Raw genomic sequence first — 22,136 nt, 5'->3', positions numbered from 1 at the left:
ATAATCAATACATATTCTACTTCCAGTAACCATTCTTTGTGCTATGGATTCTCCTTTTTCATTATTAACAACTGTGACGCCTCCCTTCTTCGGTACGACATGTACTGGGATGACCCATTGACAATCGGATATCCTTTTAGCATTATGCGATGCATGCATATGGAAGGGCTTATTCCTTTTAGATCTGAGATACTGTAGCCTAAAGCAGTTGGGTATTTTCTCAAAACATGTAGAAGCTTTTCGGTCTCTATTTGCCCTAAGTCTGCATTTACTATTACAGGTCGCTCAAGTTCAGTGTCTAGGAATTCGTACCTTAGATTTTTGGGTAACGTCTTAAGTTCTAGGGCTGGTTTCTTTGGGCAAGGCATATGATCGGGCGTTAATGCTAGGCATTCTCTTAGGTTGTCATCTAGGTATTCCTTACTTAAATTTTCATCTTCAAAAGTATGAGGCCTTGGAATTTTCAGTATTTCGGAGTATGATGTTTGTTCATTCTCCATCTCTCTTATGCATTCGTCAATGGCATCTAGTAGACAATAGGTATCGTCTATAGCTGGTGCTTTAGGAATTGCGTCAAAATGAATTCGACTTTTTCCTCACCAACTTCAAAGGTTAGCTTGCCTTTCTTAACATCTATAATAGCTTTAGATGTAGCTAGGAATGGTCTTCCTAATATGATAGGGATGTTAGAATCCTATTTTATATCCATGATTATAAAATCAGTAGGAATATAGAATTGTCCTATGCGTACCGGAACGTTTTCTAGCATATCTACGGGAAATTTAACAGAATGATCCACAAGTTATACGGACATCCTCGTAGGTCTTAGTTCTCCCATTTTTAGCCTTTCGCATATGAACAAGGGCATTAAACTAATACTGGCTCCTAAGTTGCATAGTGATTTGTCGATGACAAACATTCAGATTACACAGGGTATGGAGAAATTACCTGGGTCTTTCAACTTAGAAGGCATATTGTTTTGTATTATGGCGCTACACTCAGCAGTAAGTGTAACGCTTTCGTTATCCTCTATCTTCTTCTTGTTAGATAAGATTTCTTTGAGAAACTTAGCATATGAGGGCATTTGAGTGATAGCTTCTGTAAAGGGTATTGTGATATTCAATTGTTTTAGAAGCTTCATGAATTTTTTAAATTGCACTACACTTTTAGATTTAACAAGTCTTTGAGGATAAGGGATAGGGGGTTTATACGGTGGTGGAGGCACATAAGGTTCTTCTTTCTCTACGGCCTCTTTGTTTTTATCTTCCTCTTGTTCGTCTTCCTTCTCACTTACCTTACTAGGGTCTTGATGCATGGATGGGTTTTTAGTTCTAGGGTCGATCATTCCGTCTAGTTCTGTCCCACTTTGTAGTATAATAGCATTTGCATGACCTTTCGAGTTTGGTTGTGGCTGTCCAGGAAATGTGCCTGCAGGAGCAGCAGTATGTGCTTGTTGTTGAGCCACTTGCGAGATTTGTGTTTCCAACATTTTGTTATGGGTGGCTAATGCGTCTACCTTGTTTGCTAACTGCTTGATTTGCTCACTAGTGTGTATGTTTTGATTTAGGAAATCCTTATTTGTTTGGGCTTGGGTAGCTATGAAGTTTTCTATCATTATTTCTAGGTTTGACTTCTTAGGAGCATTTTGAGTATTTGTGATAGCTTTATGATATCCTGGTGGTACAGCAGGTGCTTGGTTAGGTGCATACAATGCATTGTTGTTTTTGTACAAAATGTTAGGATGATTCTTCCACCCTGGGTTATAGGTGTTTGAGTAAGGGTTTCCTTGAGCATAGTTCACCTGGTCTGTGGAGGTTCCTGTCAAGAGTTGACATTCTGGGACAGCATGCCCTTGAACTCTGCATATCTCACAGTTTGGTGCTACGGCAGCCACGGTGGCTGCAGCTGTTATGGTCAAGTTGTCTATCTTTTAAGTAAGAGCATATACCTTGGCGTTAACATGGTCAAGACTGCTTAATTTGTACATGCTGCCTTTCGTTGGAGGTTTCTCTACATAGGTTCTTTTGCTTCCCCACTGGTAATGATTCTGGGCCATACTTTCGATGAGTTGATATGCCTCATTGTAGGGTTTATCCATCAGTGCGCCACTTGCGACGGTGTCTATTATCAATCTTGTGTTGTACAAGAGACCGTTGTAAAAGGTATGGATAATCAACCATTCTTCTAGACCGTGATGTGGATAAAGCCTCGTATGTCTTTGTATCTCTCCCAAGCTTCAAAAAGTGATTCGTTATCTTTTTGTTTAAACCCGTTTATTTGGGCTCTTAGCATAACCGTCTTACTAGGTGGAAAATATCGGGCTAAGAAAAATTTCCTCAACTCGTTCCACGTAGTGACAGAGTTGGATGGTAGAGACTGGAGCCAAGCTCTAGCTCTATCTCTTAATGAGAATGGGAAAAGACGTAGTCTTATAGCTTCTAGGCTGACACCATTCGCTTTCACTATGTCTGCGTATTGCAAAAACACTGACAAATGTAGGTTCGGTCCTCCGTGGGGCTACCAGAAAATTGGTTTTGCTGTACGACTAACTACAGTGAAGGTTTTAGCTCAAAATTATTGGCCTCGATGGCAGGGGCAGTGATGTTGTTATGTGGTTCATCCTGCGAAGGGATTGCATAGTACTTAAGAGGACGATTTTGCACTCCTTTGGCCATCTCTAGTTGAATAACTGATTCAGAAGTAGGGATATTAAGGTTGGGAAGATTTAGCTTGATACGATGTTCTCGTATCAAGTCTCATATCTGACGTTCTAATCTAAGATAACGCTCAGGTTCGTCGAACGGTAGCTTTAACTTCTCGCCTTGAGAGCGAGTACTTGGCATACACTCGACAAATGTAGAAAGGGAAAAAGAATTGTATATACTGGGTAACACTGGAGTTACGATATCGACTAAATTAGTCCCCGGCAATGACGCCAAAAACTTGATCGCGACATAGTAAGTCTATGGGAATCGTGACTGCAAGTGCACAGTCCTATCGTGTAGTTTTAAAGATTATCAAACCCACAAGGACTAATAATTGAACGTATCGTTATCTAATGTTACTATGTAAATCTAAGGCTGATGATCGTTCTAAGATTGGAGGGGTGAAGAGAAATAACTATAACGTAAATTAGAATATTAATAAAGATATGTGATAGAGGGATATCGGTATGTAACGCATCAAACTTCGGAGATTCGATAGATAGTTGGTGTAATCTTATTGGTCAAAATATTCTTCAGTAGAAATTATTTATAGAAAGGACTTAGTCTCATACTCTCATTTTTATTGACTCTGACCATAGTCCAAAACCAGAATACTTGGCTCTCGCGGTCTCATTTTGAATTTAAAAGTAATTTTTGAATATGAATAAATTCTAATTAATCCTAAGGCGCTCTCATTGTGTTTAGGATTAATGCCTAGTTTCATCTATCTGGTTAAAATCTCAAACTCTCGTTCTTGTTGACCGTAACCTTAGTTTGTTTTGTACTCTCGTACGAAAAACAGTTTGATTAAAATAAGAAACTAAAACCGGAAAAATAAGTTTTATAAAAACTAACAATAATTTTCTATGAATCCCGTCGTTTTGACGGTCTTTACACACTGATACCTAAGGATTTAGCCGGACATGGATCCAGTAACAAACATGGTATTTGGAAAATCAAACATGCAATAAGGCATAAATAAATAAAATAGCAATCAAAATAAAACCTGGATTATGAATTGAGAATTGGAACTGAATCTTGATTCTTCGATTAAAATAATGTCAGCGGGCTTTGGCAATGAGTAACCGTTACAATTGAATTCAAATGCGTAAAATAAATTGCAATAGTCCCTGATGTGGAGAAACTATCATTGTTACAAAGTAGGAAGATTGCCTAGGAAACTAAAAGAAAATAATTCTAACTAAAAAATAATCCGTATATTGAAAGCTGGAAGAAGGGAGAGAGCTTGGCGTGTAGAAACTACCCTCCTTATATATTTTCCACATCCCTAATTTGTAGTCGAAGGTGAGTGGATTCGTGGCTAAAATCATGGAGAAAAAGTAGGGAAGACTAGGTTGTGGCGGTTGCCACAACCCTAGTCATTTACTCTGTGGCGAGCGCCACAATTGTAGGGCTAAGCGCCACAACCTCTTCATGCTTGGTGGCGGGCGCCACCACCTCCTTTGGTTCATGTGGCGGGTGTTACACATCTAGGTGATGGGTGCCACAAGCCCATTTGGTGTGGTGGCCCATTATCTCTATTTTTCTCCATTTTCTTCTCTTTTTCTTTCCTTTTTGCTATTTTCCACTTTCCTTGTTGTAAACCTTTAATTCGATAAATACCTGCAATAAACGTAAAATACTGCATAATAATAAGTGTTAATCAAGTAAAAAGAAATGCATATGAAGTCAAAAATACGATACGTTTTCGCGTTATCACCTTTCAAGCAATATGATTGTGTTTCAAAAGGTGGACCATATGCCTTATGTATTTTTTAGCTTATGTATTTTGACAGTGGATGTTCACAACACATGATTGGTGAAAGGAGCTATATTGAAGAACTTAATACATACTCTCAAAGTTATGTTACTCTTGGTGATAGAACTAGAAGAAATATAACACGAACAAGAAAACTGGTTCACCCAGGTTTCCCTAGTCTTGATGAAGTTCTTCTAGTAGAAGTTCTTGCTGCAAACTTGATTAGCATAAGTCAGTTATGTGATCAGGGTTTGAATGTGAAATTTAATAAGTTTGAATGCAGTGTATCCAACAAAGATTAAAAAGTGATATTAAAAGGCTCAAAATCTAATAACAACTCCTACATGTAGGTACGTCAAACCAGGAACATGTCCCTAACTTGCTTGTTATCCAAGGGTGGAAAGAACAATATGTGGCACTTGAACTCTGGCCATAGCAGTTCCAAAATCATCATACCTGAAGAAGAGAGAGTTGAAGAAGAAGATCATAAAGTTTATAATGTCTCAGCAAATGTCTCAGCAAATGTCCTAGCCGAGGAATTTCGCATTGCTTCTAGCAGTAATAATGCTGAAAAATATTTAATTAATGAGGGAACATTATCCAAAACACCTGTTCAAAATATCATAGAAAATCTAAATAATGGAGTCACCACAAGATTCATAAATATGATTACCAATTCATGCTTCGTTGAGCCAACAATCGAGAAGGAAGATTTGAATGTTGAATTCTGAATAAACAATATAAATGTGAGTCTATGGGTGCTAGTCTCAAAGACTAAAGATGTGTATGATGCAATGTTAAATAAAATGATGCGTCATTGTGTCCAACAAGTAAATTCTAACCTTAAGATGAACCGTTCGAGAAATGTCTTGTGTCTTCTTAAAGTAAAGAAATTAGAAGACAATGTTATTATGTCACAAAGCAAATATGGTGGGACCATAATGCAAAAAGTAGGGAATGAAAATGCAAGTCATGTTATGATTCCAATTGCTCTTGGTTTCTTCATGGAGAAATTGATATTAGGAATGTGTGAATTAAAGGCTTTTCCTCATGAGATCGTTACAACTTTTAGAATTAGGAACTTTGTTACAAATAAAGTTATCAAGTTTATTTATAAAATCAAACTTGAAAAAAAAAATCAACCTAATTAAACTTGTCAATCTAGGAAGCAAGTCAAGATGACATTACCACTTATGTACTTTATAAGACTCGTGCAAGGAGTTGTTATTGAAGGAAAGGCCAATGTTCGGGATGGAGGTCCTCCTATAATTGAAAAAATTATGGTTAAGAAGAAAAGTCTAAGGAAAATTGTATTGATAGTGGATTAACTCCTTATCAAAGCTCAAACATTTCGACTAATAAAAAACTTAATATTGTGATTGATGTTCCTTCTAGTCAACTGATCTATAGTTTGTATGCTCCAGACTGTGCTCTTCAAAGTATACCACATTTAGATGAGAATGATTTGGTTACTAGTAAAAGTGTTATGGAAGTCAAAATTATGGTTAAGGATAAAGTAATTAGTCTCTAAGTCAAAAGACTTGGACTGACAAGATTCAGAAAACTAATATGAGGGATCAAGATGTTGATAAAGATGTGTCAGACATCCTGTCTGACATATTGAAGACCGATTCTCAAATTCATAAGGGAATTGATGATGGAAATGAAAATGAAGGTTCTGATATCATTGGTCCTGATGTGAAGCAATGCGTTATGGTGTTTGTTATAAATGTTAGACAATTCCTTCTAAAAGACAATTGTACTAAATTACAATGGATAAACCAAATGTTGAAGGAGTACAATATGGGATAAGATTCCATTACATTATTGTGTGTCAATTTAAGAGATATGATTATTTCAAAACACATTTATAGTCACCATCTCTTTATTAGGACATTCGTGAATAACATGATTGTCATTGAGAAACAGTTGAGAGACATATTCAGCAAAGCCTTGGGTGCAATTAAGTTTGAAAAGTCAAAGGGTTATCTTGGTATCCGCATATATGAATCCATGTAGAAATCAATGCTTGGGAGTTATGCCAAAATAGAAAAAGTGTTTCTCATCCCTAAGACCTCTATGGTTCTTAAAATAATGTGAATTATTTTCCTATCTAAGTTGAGTTATAATTGGGTTGTCGTTACAAACAAGAAAAACGATCTTTTTACTTCATCCTTCTCTTATATAACATATCCTTCTCTGATCTTTCAAGCGCATCCTCATTTTTGCAAAATGAATCAAAATTATAAAGATATATCTAAGAAATCAAGTGGGATTTTCCCTGTCAAAGAAATAGATAAAACTAAGGATGTTGGTAATCTTCTTGAGTCTTTGTCTAATAAGACCAAGAAAGTTGGTTCAACTTTGTTTGGAAAGTTTCAGTGCTACTAATGAATCCTTTTGTAAGGACTTTTTTTATGATGCCGAAATTTTTTAAATTATCTATGATAAAAAGCTTAACACTTTCTCAGCATTGATAAGTTCCAAAAATATGCAAAGTACATAGCCACTTATTGACTTACTTTACAAGCAATAAATTAAAAAAAAACAATTTATCAAGAAAATGTGATAAAATGGTTGTATGAACTTTTTAATCATATATTCATTAAGTAGAGATAAAAAGGACAAATAAATCACCAAAAATAGAATAAAAAGGCACCAAATCTCGCTTAGCCAAAAATAGGGCCTCAAAGCTCACTAAGCCAAAAAAAGGTATCAAAGCTAACTAAGTGAGTTTGAGGCACGCTAAAGGAGGTTAAATCGGCCAAAAACCACTTGGATAAGCTGGAATGACTTAATGGTGAAGAAAATAGGTGTGTTAAGTAAGTTTTGAACCTTGCTTAGCCAACAAAGGCCACAAAGTCAAGTTACGAATGAGTTGACATTACTTAGCAGAGAAGAAGGTAGGCGCCCTAAGCAAAGATGAGTGGTTCACTTAGCGATTATACCAGTTCAAGCCCTATAAATAGGACTGTCATTAGTTCAAAGGAAACTCCGGTGATTTGAGGTAGTTCTTAGATAAAGTTAGGTTAACACCATAAGTTACAACAAGAGAGTAAATGAGAGCAATATTGAGGGCAAAACGCTACTTGAGAAATTGCCACAAATGTTGTTCAACTTCTTTCTTCTAGAGCTTACATAGCTAATTTTCTATTTTGCTAGGATTAGATATAATTGTCTTAGTACTCATGTTTTGGTCTCAACCATGGTATTTTATTTAATTTTTATTAAGCTTTAATATCAATGGATTCTTCATTCTTAATGCTTATTTTGGATTAGCTACCTAAAAGGTTATGGTATGCCTTGATATTTGAAAGGTATTGATTATTACTAGTGTCAATTCTTTCATTTATTGAATATGCTAAAGTTAATACATAGATTTAGGTTCAGTATTCATATTAGTTGATGAAACTTAATGCTGGTGTATTGGCCAATAGGCTTATAAATGGTCTATTAGGTAATACGATTGATTTCATGTTATTGAATCAGACACGAGTTGGGATAAGAGCTTCATATGGTAATATTAATAGATGAATAAAATTGCATATTACTGGTCAAGGATGCCACGTGAGAATAGGTCAATGAAATCTAACCCCGACAAATTTTCACATTGTTAACAACGCAAGTTTAATTTTATTTTCTATTATTTTACATTTCAGTATTCACAAACACTCAACCATCTGATAAACCATTCTTAAAATAATAATAAAATATTGAACAGTCTTTAAAACACAACCAGTCCCTATTGAGACGAGAAAACTACACTTGATTTCTGCACTATAAAAAAATGGCACCATTTTTGGGGATTGACGTTAGATTTTGAAGACTTTGCGATAGTTTTTATCATTTTAAGTAATATGTTTATATTTGTGCATATATTTTTATAGTCATTAACCTACTTATTATTTAAACTAACAAAACATTTTCCAAAGCTTTCACAAAGAAATACAAGAGGTGTTGTAAGACCCCAATTTTGTCCCTAAGATCCCTCATGACATCATAACATTGCATTTGGCATTGCCTCAAGGATCATTAGCATCTTGGTTCCCTTTGCCTTTGGGTGGGACCTTCTGTGAGGTGGTATGAGATCACCAAGCATGCTTGAATTGTATATCATTGCTTTTCTCATTTTGTTTACTAACTAAAAAGCACAAAAATATGTCACTAACATCTTTTGTTTTGTAGCTTGAGCAATCACAAGGTCCAAAGCTTCAAGAAGATCATTAGTACAAAGACATGGTCAAGAGGAGATGATAGCAAGCATGGTAATGGTTCCCAAAGCTCTCATCCATCAAATATGCCTCCCTAGTACCTCAATTCATCATTTTGATCAAAGCAAGTCAAAGGGCTTGAGGCTTTGTTCTTCAAGAAAACCCTAATTCATCTGTGCACCATAATGCCTTGCTCATGAAGCAACCTCATCCCATGGTAAAATATAATCAAGGGAAGTTCTTTAACTCATTATTTCATGCATATTTGAGCTTATTTGAGTGTCTCCAATCATCAATTCATCAAAATATGGGTTGTGGACTTGAGAAGTTGATCAGTCAATTCATCTGACTATTTTGAAATGCACTAAGCCCTAACTTTTTATGTGTTGGTCAAATGGAGATGGTTCCAGAAGCAAAAATGTTCTTAAGGACAATATGAACAACTTTCATGTTCATCAAAAATTTATTTGAAGCTTGGAAGGCCATCTGTCATTCCAATACGTTATAGGTCATTTTGACTGAAACCCTAATTTTGGGTCAACTTCCCAAGGACATAACTCATTCATTTTTTATGATTTTGAGGTGGGATCAAATGCATTGGAAATATTAAGATGTCTAATTCAAATGTTATGTTGAACAAAATTTCAAAATCTCAAAATCTCAAAGGAAATACATGTGATAGTGCAAGACATTATAGGTCCTTTTTGACCAAATGCATTAAAAGGCAAAAATGTCCAACTTCAAGTTCCCATAACTTTCTCATTAAAAATCCAAATTATGCAAAATTTAAGTCCATTTTCATTTTCTTGAAAAGATATACAACTTTTATGTTGGAGGTTTTTCCATTTGAGGCTTGCATCATCAAAACAGAGGGGCTTGAAAATTGGCCAATTTTAGAAACCTTGCCTTGACATGTCATGCACCTTGCACTTTAAACTCAAATTTCATAAATTTCCACACTTCAAATGGATTTTTGCCCAACATAACAATTGTTCCTTACATCAATACCTTTCCAACCATTACTCACATGATCATGTTTGGATTTTTTCATTGGGACTTTCGAAGAGATGAATGTTTAGATACAAATGAGGAATTCACTTGAAATCTTGGTACATAAGCAATTTCCCTGCAAGTCACACGTCCAATTTCATTTGGCTGATGCTCAGAATTCATTTGGAATTTTTTTTGGGCCTTGTGCATGATCATGCAAGCCCATGCAATGAAGCTCCACATGCCATGCACACGGATTGATCACATTCTCCTTGCCACTTCCTCTATAAATAGAGACCTCATTCCATTCATTTCACACACCTGATTCAACCTGAAATGCTGCAGAATTCTCTCCATAGCCATCACTAAAGAAGCAAATTTCATTTTTCTCAAATTTTTCAGATCTGAAATTCAACTTCATTTGGTTGAATTCTTAGATCTAATGCTTCTAAACCTTCATCATTCATCTCGTTGAACTTCTATTTTGGTAAAGCAAGCAAAGAATCAAGTCCAATTCTCCAGAAATCAAGCTTACTCTTCAACTGGTATTTTCTTTGAATCTCTCATTTCTGTGATCTATTTGCTTGGCCAAAATGTTTTTTGAAGTCCTCACTTGAGAGGCAAGCTAGTGGTAACTTCAATTTTGCTTTTCCTTGATCTGCATTTTGCATACCTGAATCTTCCACCTCAGATTTCTCCATTTATAGGAATCTTGAGTGTGATTCAAGGTTACAGGGGTGATGTACATCACCCCAGCTTCATTTTAGCATAAGGATCGTGCATTTTCATTAAGGTTTGAAAACCTGCATAATTGACCGGAATCTGGAGGCTCACCGGAGAAGAAGGTGGCTCCGGTGGCCGCCTGTTGCCAGTTTGAATTCTGGCCATTGGATGTGTTTCCCAGATCGAATCCTGACCATTGCTTGTTATGACTTTTTATTCTTTCCCATGTGATTGCATTGACCGTGGATTACCATGAGCGCGCGCCTCTGGATCCTTGGATCTGCCAGCTCAACTAATGAGCTCAGATCCAAGGGCTCTCATTTTTTCCAATTTCTAATTTCTGTTTTTATTTTCTTAAATTCCTTTTTATTTCAAAAATCAATATCTCTTTCATTTTTAATCCAAAAATCATGGGACCAATTGCATTATTTCCCAAATAATTTCTAGTTTCTATTTCTGATTTTTAATATTTTTTATTTTGTCATTTGATATTTTTTGTGAATTTTCTTTTTTCTGGTTATTTTTAATTCATTTTAAATAGTTTTTGATATTCAAAAAATACAAAAATATTTTCGTAACCTATTCGAATGATGATGGATCTATGAAAAATATTCTCATCAATTTTCAAATTGATTTGAGATTTATTTGAGATTTTAGTTCAATTAGGTTATTTTTATTCATTTTTAATTGATTAAAAATAGTTTCTGACTTTTAAAAAGGATGAAATTTTTTGTCAAACTTTGTTTGACCTTGTTGAACTTTGGATAAATTACTTGGACCTTTCAAGGTTGATTTGAAGTAATTTTGAAGTTTGATCTTTCCATTATTTTAATTCAAGTTTAATTTTAAATATTAAAAAATACCAAAAATAGTTTATTCATTTCTTGACTCTCAATCTTCATCTCACTTCTGTTTTTGATTGTTTGACCTTGACTCTCAATGTTATTGGTCAACATATGAGGATTGGTACATTGTATTTCATTTAATGCACTTTAATTTTGCCATTTCCATTTCCCTTATCCATCTTCTCCTTCTTCTTCTTCTTCTACTTCTTTTCTTCTTGATCAATGAGTTGAAGGTTGATAAGTTAGCATTGGTTAGGGAGATTTAATCTTCCTTGATTTAAATCTAATTCATCTTGATCAATTGATCAAGTGAATGGATTTGCATTAAGGATAGGTTGTCTCCTAAATCATGTCAAAGGCTTAAACCAATACAAGATCAATTCTCATTTTTCTTTTTGGCATGGCAAGTTGTTGGAACTTGGTTCTCTAATCAAGACTTCTAACTTGTGTTGTTGCCTATATTATTATTGACCGGCCTCAGATAGTTGTGACTTCTACATAAGTCCAATTACGATTGCTTAACATAGCGCTAAATTTGCCTTATGGCACACTAACTACTAACACTAACTATTGACAATTAACATTTACTTTATGCACTTTACTTTTATGCAATTTACTATTCTTGCATATATTATCCATTTGCTTTTCTCTTTGCTCACTTGAGCACATGTTTATGTTAATGCCATTTGCCTTTTGCTCACTTGAGCATATAATTGTGTATATATTATTGTGCTTGTGTTTTGTTCTGATTGTTGTGGACCAAATACAAAGAAATGGACTTAGTTTCTAGGACTTTCCCTATGCAAAGAATGGAGAATTGGACTTAGATTCTAGGACTTTCCTTATGCAATTAGGAGTAAATGGACCTTAATGATGAAGATGGATTAGAAGGACCAAATCTCTAAACTCACTCTTGTCCATTCTTGTTTTATTTCATAGAACTTTTGATGTGTGTGCTTTTTGTGCTAGGGATTCTACTTGAGCTTAATTGAAGGACCATTTCCATGTTCATCCAAGTGGAAGATACAAGATACATTGAGGATCTCTTAAGAGACTTATTTGATTGCTTATGCTTTGTGGTTGCTTATTCCAAAGGATGGGAGCTACTTGGATCATCAATATGATCTCAAGGGAGGGACTCCATTGTGGTTTTGTTTCCTCATCCCTTCTCTTTTTGTTTTACTTAAGACTTAGCCCTTCTTCTTCTTCTCTCACTTTAACCCAAGCCAAAACTCTTTGTGCAAACATTTAACCATTGTTTTTTTTTAAAACATTAGAAACCTAAGCCTTATGCTTTTGATTTTCAAACTCTCTTTTCATAACACTTATTTTGAATTGAACTTGTAAGTCAACTTTGACCATTTTTGTATATACTTCTGATTGGTAAATATAACCCATTTAAATGTGTTTTTTGTGGTTCCAATGGCCACCTTCTTAATCAAATTTTCCATAACCTTTAGCTATTAGGTTTGAGTTATCTTTGTGGTAGATGTAATACTCACCTATATCCTTAGTGATGGACAATGAGTCTTCCTTGCTTATTATAGGGTTAACCCCTCACTAGCATGTTGAAGCTATCCTCACATGGTGGATTTGTGGTTTGGTTGAGTTTTCTCCCTTTGATAACAAAAGACCTTAAGGCTTTTGGACCAATCAATTCACAAACTCATTTTGAGATTTTTACCCCGAACTACGAGGTTTTTGATCCTAATCTTTTTATAAGATGGTACGTAGGCAATGGGTTTATCCATCCAAACACAAAATGTAAATAACTTGTATATTCTCCTCTCATCTCTTCAATCATGTTTGCACAAACAAATTTTCACAAAAACAACAACCTTCACAACAAGTATGAAAAGGGCTCCCTAGGAGTACCTAGGATGTTTTGGGTGCCTAACACCTTCCCATTGCATAACCAACCCCCTTACCCAGATCTCTGCTTTTTTTACTAGTTTTTGTTAAAACTATTAGGTTTTTGTTCGCTTTCTAACCATTCCTTTGGATAAATAGAAGTGCGGTGGCGACTCGACTTGTATGATTTATCTTGGATTTAGTCAATATCTCTAATGGTAACGAATACCCCGCTACAGAAAAGTGGCGACTCTGTTGGGGAATCTTTGCCTAGTGGGTTTTGCCAACTTTTCATGCTTGTTGTATTGTGTTGTCTTGTGACATATTTTTGTGCAATTTGGGATTACTGTATTGTATGTAATGATTGATTTGCTTGATATTAATTCCTTGTATGCTTGGTGATCTTTGTGAGATGAGTTCTATACCCGGACTCGAGTTCACTTAGGATAGGAGAATGGCGTAGTCTTGTTGACTTGTGTGGAGTTATTCCTTAGCAAGTTGACTTGCAAGTCCATTCACTTGGTGGAGGTGTTGGGATCAATAATGTCACACAAGTAAGTTGTGGTTAGACATTACTCTTTCCAATATAGACCTTAGAAGCCAAGGACCTTAGTTTACCAAGCCCATCTTGGCCTATTCTTAGGATGTAGTGCGAAAGTCGTTCAAATGTAGGATTTGATACGATTGTTACGCGATACTACACTCATAAGAGTCTCTCTTGAGAATATTTTTGGAACATGAGTAGTCGTTTCTCCGATAATATCCAAAAGATGGGATGATGACTATGGGAACCTCTTGTAGAACATGTTTAGCAGGTTTAAACCCTAGTACACTCCCTTTGGGTGGTTCTTAACCTAAACTCCATGCTCGTGACTTACAACAAACCCTTTGATTCATGGTTGATCCGTTCATGTGTTCTTAATATCAATGGAACTTGGGTGTTGATAAGGTGTAAGCCATAATCCACCAAAATGGATGATTGATATTAAGGATAACATGATCCATCCCATGACCTTTGTTTGGTGTGCTTTGCTTGATCCTTGAGTGTGATTGTTGCATTCATGCATTCATGCACTCATTTGTATCCATATCATCAATAATGAAGAAAATTTTCAAGGAACTTAAGGGGTTTATTTGCAAAATTTTCAGACATGGAAAGACAAAGAAGGAATACAAAGAAGTACAGCTTCAGACAGCCAGATTTGAAAGAGTTAAGGAATCTGACATCCTATGTATTAGATCCTTTGGGTTTCAAAGCTCGTTTTGGGAAGCTTCTTCCTCTTCTAACTACTCAGGTGGATGAAGGGTTGATGAGTGTATTAGTGCAGTTCTATGATCCCTTGTACCGTTGCTTCACATTTCCGGATTTCCAGCTTTTGCCTACGCTTGAGGAGTATGCCTATCTTGTGGGTATACCTATTCTAGATCAGTTGTCGTTCAGTTGCTTGGAGAGTATTCCTACTTCTCGAGAGATAGCTGACATGTTACACATAGATGAATCTCTGGTTGGTGCTAATATGTCTACCAAAGGTGGAATTCAAGGTCTCCCTTCTGAGTTCCTCATTGCTCAAGCTACTATCTATGGGAAGGCCATGAGTGAGGATGCCTTTGAAGCCATATTCGTACTTCTCATCTATGGGTTAGTGTTGTTCCCCAACATCGACAAGTTTGTGGATGTGAACGCTATTAGGATTTTCTCTACTCTTAATCTCGTTCCGACTCTGTTGGGTGATGCCTATTTCTCTTTGCATATGAGGAATGCAAAGGGTGGTGGTGCCATTGTGTGTTGTTTGCCTCTGTTGTATAAGTGGTTTATTTCTCACTTGCCACAGACGGTCGCCTTCAAGGAGAACAAAGGATGTCTACGATGGTCTACGAGACTTATGTCTCTCACTAATGATGATATCTCTTGGTATAACCGTGTGTATGATGGTGTGCAGATTATCGACTCTTGTGGTGAATTTTCCAATATACCTCTTCTTGGTACATGTGGTGGGATTAACTACAACCCTGTTTTGGCGCGTCGTCAGCTTGGGTTCCCCCTAAAGGATAAACCTAATAACATTCTGTTAGAGGGTGTGTTCTTTTAGGAGGGTAAAGATCCCCAAGGCTTGAAGGGAAGAATGCTCCGCGCTTGGCGCAAGATTCATAGGAAAGGAAGGAAAGAGTTGGGTCCTAAGAATTGTGTCGCTATGGAGCCTTACACTGCTTAGGTTAGGAAGAGAGCTTTTGAGTATCTCATGCCTTACGAGTATCCGAGACCTACAATATATGTGTGTGTGTGTGTGTGTGTGTGTGTGTGTGTGTGTGTGTGTGTGTGTGTGTGTGTGTGTGTGTGTGTGTGTGTGTGTGTGTGTGTTTTATAGCAAGACACTAGAATCCTCCTCAACAAGACTATACATCAAGGTTGGTGGAAATACTGAATAAGTTTAAGAATGTTACTATGAAAATTTAGAAGAACAAAGACACTCCCATAAAAAACATCAAGGTGCAAATTGATCGGATAACCAAGAAAATAGATGATGCAATCCTCGAGACGGAAGTAAATTAATTGCTGAAGCACTTACCAAATCAAAAAATCAATGCCAACACTCAAACTAATACAAATGAACAAAAGAATAATTTTTTACAAAAATAATCCACTTTTTCAAGGAAATTCCCAAAATACCCCTGGTTTAAAAAAAAATCCCAAACTACCCCACTTTTAGAAGGAGTCGCCAATTGAATTGGAGACTCAGTGTAAAATGCAATTTTTTTTTGGTAAATGGTATACGCGATAGATAAATTTGATATAGGACCAATTGATATTTATAAAATTTGTCGTTTACACAAAGAAACCTAATGGTGATGACCGGGATCACCTAACCGACCTCCGGTCCCACATCCTCTAGCTACCCTAACCCCGTGGCCCTAACCCACGTTGATGATTCGGTACCGGTGTTTGAGCATCTGAGGGGCCAGGAGCGTCACTACCAACTACAGGAGAAGGTCTGTTGAGGTAGTCAGACAAGTCGGCATAGTCTTCAGTATGCATCGATGGTGTACCGTCGTAGCTGAGTTCATGACCCATGAAGGTCAAATGACCAAATCTTTTATGCCACAACTCACTTTCCGTCACAACACTTGTTGCACTAAGGCATTCAAAGTCTACAGTTTTAACATTCACTTTGAATGTTTTATTCTTTCCCTATTCTGACTTCATAATCAGCTTCTGATTACAGTTATAAATCTTCAAAAGATTGTCCTTCATGGTAACTGAAAAACCTTTCTCAATTAATTGACTCACACTCATCAGATTGTTTTATGCCAGAAGCATACCACACATTCTGAATCAATGTTGATTTACCATTATTCAGAACCATTCTGACATTTCCAATACCTTCAACATTGAGGTATTTATCCTCAGTTCATTTGATCTTGCTTCTGTTCCTAGAGTCAAAATCAACCAGCCATTTCTTATTTCCAGTAAGATGATTTGAGCATTCGGTGTCCATATACCACCAGTCTGCCAAATATGCATCATCATATTCAAAAGCCATCAATAACACAGATTCATCATCAGAATCTTTTATGCCTATGTTTGCTTCTTCTTATTTACTTTCCTTGTTTGACCAACAATCAGCAGCGAAGTGGCCAAACTTCTTACAATAGTAGCACTGAAATTTATTCTTGTCATATTTCTCCTTCCTCTTCTGAGAACTCTTTTGCCTTCTAGAAGTTGAGGTTTTTGACTTTTGAACACCATCTGATCTCTTCCTGCCTTCTAACCAAGACTGCTTCTGATATTTCTTGCCAGAAGCTGCTTTCAGAGCTTGCTGCTCTACCTCCATTTCAGAGTTTCTCTCATTCAGACGCAACTTTTGGGCCTCTAGACTATTTTGCATCTCTTCTATCCTCATGGTGCTAAGATCCTTAGAATGTTCAATTGCTACAACGATGTAATCAAACTGAGGATTAAGGGATCTAAGTACCTTCCCAATGATACTTTCTTCAGAAAGAGTTTCTCCACATGACTTCATCTCATTTGTGATCAAAATTACTCTGAAGATGTAGTCAGGTGCCTTCTCATTGTTCTTCATGCTGAGATTCTCATATTGCTTACGTAAAGATTGAAGCTTTATCTTTTTCACTGATGCATCGTCGCCAGTGTGTCCCACGCAGCCTTCGCCATTGTTGAATCAACGATTTTCTCAGACACGTTCACATCCACACACTGATGGATGTAGAACAACGCTTTTTGGTCCTTCTTCCTCAGATCACGTTGAGCATTTCTCTACGCGTCAATTGCATTTTCAGGAAGTGCAACCAGAACATAGTCATCGTTGACGAGATCAAGAATATCTTGAGCGCCAAACAACACACGCATCTGAATTATCCAACGATTTCAGTTCTTGCCATCGAACACTGGAAGCTTGGTACTCAGATTACCATTTCCGTTCATCTTCAACCTTGTGCAAAACTCAAATCTCATAAACGCTAGTGTTTCTCAATCCCGCAGAATCAAGAAATGTGATTCTGATACAATTCTAATCAAAAGTTCAATATGAACTAAAGAAACAAAATCAATCACACAACGTCTCACTGTTCACTCGTGTTTCCCTGTGGATCTGAACCGGAGTTCTAGATATCAATTGTTGGTGCACCAGGTGAAATGGATGAAGAAGGAAGAAGAGAAAGAATAGAGAATAACAAATCTTCACTACTCTGCTAAAAACGGTTACAATAAATGATTGCAGACACAAACTGCTACACAGACTACTATTACAACTATTACTTACTTAACGGCTAAGCACACTACTACTTATATACACAAACAATAATATCACATAAGCGAAATATTAAAATATTGAATTACCCTTCAATATAGAAGTTCAATTAAGATATAGGAGTGTATCCAAATATGTTATTTTACTTATTTTTCAAAGTTTCTCAAATCTCATTCATTACAAAACACTCTTCTTAGCTGGAAAATCCAACACAACTTTCTAACTTCAGTGTCGAGTACATTAATTGAAGACTAATATTTGAGTTAATTTCAATATTTTTAAAAAAAAAGACACAATAATCATGAATCTTTTGGACCACAAACCAATCCTCATTTTCTGTATAACCAAAGAATCCCAATATCATCATGCTTTAAAATGTTGGACCATATATGGAAGTCCATCAGTACTTCTACTACAATCAGTAATATTCCGTACTATGTAAAATGCACCATTTGCTCATTTACACACTAATAGCATGCATAAGTACCAATTAATATGCAACTAATATTCATTAACATTCTTTGCTTACTGTCATTGTAAATATTGCTGGAGACAATCTATTGTACAAAGAAAATAAAACTTTCTATCCTAGCCAATAGTGATATTTGAAATCAGGATCCAACAATCACGCCTTTTCTATAGTCCTTTTAAATAGTAACAATGAAAAAGTGAGATTAATGATAATCAATTCATAGATTGTACCGTGTTGAGCTTTTTTCCTACATTATAGTTGAGAAGTATTTGTTCCGTTGTAGAATCAGAGTTTAAACCGAAAGCATGGAGTGTGTTGTGGATTGCTCTCAGTCGTCTGATTGATCCAGACAATTGGTAATACTTTAGAGGTGGAATTATCCGCTTCAGACATGGATAGAGGAATATCTATTTCTCGAATGTGCTTCCTTGCTTCGCCTGTGGGACTTTCGTCATGTGCCTTGTGAACTCCTAGATTAGTACTCTTAGGAAATTCATTCAAAGGGCTAAGAGAATAGATGAAATATATGTAAATATTTTATGTGTGTGACTATGATCTAGAGCTGTAATGCTGTATACAAATCATTTCCCCAATGCCATTTAAAAAATATACAAAAAAATTGTAACAAAATCATGTGTACAACAAGTATCTAAATCTGAACTCATATGGCATAATTTTTACAAATTGTGAGAAGGGTTGGGTTTTTCTTTTCTCAAGGAACATAATTGCTTCTTTCCCTTGTTCATTTGGTAATTGTAGGCATATCCAATCTAGTAATGATTCCAAGTCTTTTGCAAAATCAAGTAAATACCAATCCAACATCTTTGGAATAACAAACTTTGATGTTGAAATTCCAACTGCTGCTTGCAAGTATTCTCTTTTAGCCAATTCAAGTTCCTTTTCAACATTCCGCGCTGTGTAAACTCTAACCTGCATTTGTCAAAGTTCATGAATCACGCGAGTCAAGAAGTAATTTAAGTGCGCATAGAAAAACATTCACATTCTCGAAAGATCAGATAAGCTATTGTCGTATAAGTACAACGATATTATTTATGTCTTCGCTATTACAATGTATGTTATAGATAAACTTACAGCGGGAGATGACCAAGTTCCTCTAGAGATAGCGAATGAGACTAGGGGTTCTGACAATTCGAGTCCATAAGTACTTCTTAATGTCGTTTCATGATTTTTCACTTCGTTTAATAATGCGATCTGTTTGGTGTTTAGCTGTAAGAAACTTATTAATTTTTGTGTAACTTCCCAGCCAGAGAAAAAGCTACATTTGAAAAGGACACACAACTTACATATTTCCAGTGATATGGAAGCCTTAAAATACAGCGTTCTATGGTTGTTGCATTTAACAAGTTTCCACCTACATTTATTGTAGCCTGCGTAACAAGAAACCCGCATTAATTAATGAGAAATTCAATGCCATTACTATATGCTAAACTTGGAGAACAAACAAAAGTAAGATCACACCTTCTGCATCAATGCAACAACCTTTTCAGGACTATTTTGTATGCCATTTTCTATGAAAGCCTGAAACAAAGCAGAACATTTAATAAGCTGTTACCTACACGGATTCGATACATGTGGCTATATTCAATTATTCATTTTTTTCAAATAATGATCATGTCGACATGTCAGTATCAGTGTCGTGTCTTGTGTCTATGTTTCAGATGTTTTTCAAATAGGATCATTTGACATACATTCATCATACACGAGTTATATATGTTGATCCAGAATGCAAGCTTCTCTTGGTGGTTGAGATTATCGACATTAACACTCGCTAGTTTTCTAAAAAGAATTCTGCGAATTTCAGAAAATTAGAACACATTAAAAAGTACTAATAGTGTTATAGCTTGAATTTGATTAGAATCTAAATAACATACTTTAACCGATGCAGTAGAAACAAAGACTTAGCAGTTTGTGTTGGATTGAAAGATTCAGCTTCAATATTACTTGGACTTAATTGCTTGTATGGACCAATATCTCTCTTTCCGAATTCCAATATACCATAGGGATCCAAAAATTCTGTTCCTTCAATACATTTTTTAGCTTTTAGAGGCCTAAAAGGTAGTGTACTCATTCTCAAGAGAATGCTAGTTAAACACTTGAGAATATTTTCAGAGATTATATTCGGACTTTCATCGCTATGTGGAGTTTCTTGTAGACGAGGATTTCGTAGTTCCTGCTTCTGCCAAATGAGAAAACTTTAATCAGACATGAAAATTTCTTCAGTTTTTGATATACACTAAATGGTTTTAAATTGCAGACCGCAACAACAGTATTGTATTTTCCTTTGAAATTATTTTTATACATGACATACCTTCTTTTTAGGAGGTTCCGATCGTTTACGCAACGATTTATCATTGATTGGAATTTTCTTATTAGATACTTTTGCTGTTGGGCCTTTACATGTCGATTGTTTGCTGCTCTTGAAAGGAGGAGTACAAGATTGAATCTCTTTTCCTTGTCTATCATCTGATAAGGCAAAATTTGATAAACTCGCCTCGAAATAGCTTAATCTTAATTGATATGTTTCATAATCAAAAGGCTAGTTATTACTCACCAGAAAGTGTTGTTGTAGACCTAATTGCAGCATTGCCCAATTTTGAATTCTCAAGTGAATGCTCCATTTTCATCTTGGAGGATGACATGTTAACTTCTTCTTGATCCAAATCCTTCCTACAATGTAACACCATCTCTTCAAGCCTTCTTATTTCTTCTTCAAGTACCGCAACTTCAGCCACAAGTCCTAATGTCTACCATTTTCGAGATTAAATTCATCAGTCATATACTCGATTTCAGATTAAAGGTGTGTCTGGTGTCGAGAATTATCGGTCCTAGTCAAGAAAATGGAAAGTAAATAAATTTACTAACATAGGGAGGGAGATAAGGAGGAAGACGAGGCAAAGCTCCCAAAGGTCTATTCAAAGCTCTCTCCAATGCCTTGTGAATATTCTCCTCATGCTTAAGCTTCTTCTTCAACCTATCCACCTGAAAATCGAAAACTTCATCACATATCAGTTTCCAAGCAAGAAACTAAATAAAACATGAACAAGAAAACAACAACATTAACAAACATTACATCTTGCTTCAAAGCCAATTTTCTGTCTTTACGCAATTTTTGAGGAATTCTGAGATCTTTGTTTATTGAAACAGAAGACATAGCTTGTGAATTATGAGAAGAACTGTTACACAAACAGCATCATAATTTAATAATAATAAAAAATAATATTAAAGTTTGGTTACTGTAGAAACCGTTTTTCAAATGAAATACCTTTTTATAAGTTCTGACTTTATAGAAATTTTAATAACTTTTTCATGTGACATTGAAGCTTGCATGCAGGTGAATGATCCAGGAAGAGACTGAAACTCAAACTTGAGAATTGATTCATTATTTATTCCAGTGTTGCTTATGATGTTGTTTCAAAAAGTTGTGTAGGGACAAAAAAAGAAGAGATAGAAGCTGGAACGAAACGCAAGTACTAATTATAGAAAGGTGGAAACAATGTAACGGAAGTAGAAGGCTTCAATCGAAAGGTTTATGTCATCATCAACCAAACGTGCCCTTTCCATTTAAGTACTTTTAATTAAATTTAACGCTGCTCTCGTTGTAAGAAAAATGTATAAATAACAGTTGGTTATTACTTTATGTTGTTAATTTAACCTCCCTTGTTCTCATATTGTTCATTTGTTATGTTCCTAAAGACTAATGAAAGTGAAATTTGATGGGGTTGGTAGCTTTTGCCAGTGAACTATATGTAGTGATGTCTTTAAATAATTGAGATTAAGGGAGGGGTTTTAGACA

At 35.8% G+C, this 22,136-nt stretch overlaps 1 protein-coding gene and 1 non-coding gene across 3 annotated transcripts; one reads left to right on the top strand and one right to left on the bottom strand.

Moving 5' to 3' along the window:
• Positions 1-2,186: 2,186 nt before the first annotated feature.
• Positions 2,187-2,292, top strand: LOC127089583 (small nucleolar RNA R71). The gene has a single exon (XR_007791161.1). It is a non-coding gene; the product is annotated as a small nucleolar RNA R71 (small nucleolar RNA).
• A 16,544-nt stretch (positions 2,293-18,836) lies between these two features.
• LOC127088174 (uncharacterized) lies at positions 18,837-21,897 on the bottom strand. Of its 2 annotated transcripts, none has more exons than XM_051029095.1 (11): positions 21,606-21,897; positions 21,414-21,516; positions 21,206-21,322; positions 20,895-21,087; positions 20,652-20,806; positions 20,215-20,519; positions 20,032-20,131; positions 19,802-19,861; positions 19,627-19,710; positions 19,415-19,534; positions 18,837-19,252 (listed from the first exon to the last, which is right to left on the bottom strand). In XM_051029095.1, exons 1-11 carry the CDS (start codon positions 21,668-21,670, stop codon positions 18,953-18,955), a joined length of 1,602 nt encoding a protein of 533 aa, XP_050885052.1. In that variant the 5' UTR covers positions 21,671-21,897; the 3' UTR covers positions 18,837-18,952. The 2 variants fall into 2 exon arrangements, with proteins under 2 accessions (XP_050885052.1, XP_050885051.1); XM_051029094.1 differs by having other exon boundaries at positions 19,415-19,549; positions 21,606-21,894.
• Between the last annotated feature and the right edge of the window lie 239 nt (positions 21,898-22,136).

This window comes from Lathyrus oleraceus, chromosome 5 (assembly GCF_024323335.1).
Source record: "Lathyrus oleraceus cultivar Zhongwan6 chromosome 5, CAAS_Psat_ZW6_1.0, whole genome shotgun sequence".
Classification (NCBI taxonomy): Eukaryota; Viridiplantae; Streptophyta; class Magnoliopsida; order Fabales; family Fabaceae; genus Lathyrus; species Lathyrus oleraceus.
The sequence above is the reverse complement of the archived record's forward strand: the minus strand, read 5'-3'. Positions and strand labels throughout refer to the sequence as shown.

Bases quoted from the DNA above. Each gene is read 5' to 3' on its own strand.
- LOC127088174 (XM_051029094.1), bottom strand. From the start codon at position 21,670: ATGCAAGCTTCAATGTCACATGAAAAAGTTATTAAAATTTCTATAAAG. The intron at 21,323-21,413 runs GTAATGTTTGTT...TTCGATTTTCAG, and splicing joins AATTGGCTTTGAAGCAAGAT to GTGGATAGGTTGAAGAAGAA. The intron at 20,132-20,214 runs GTATGTTATTTA...TGAAATTCGCAG, and splicing joins TTTCTACTGCATCGGTTAAA to AATTCTTTTTAGAAAACTAG.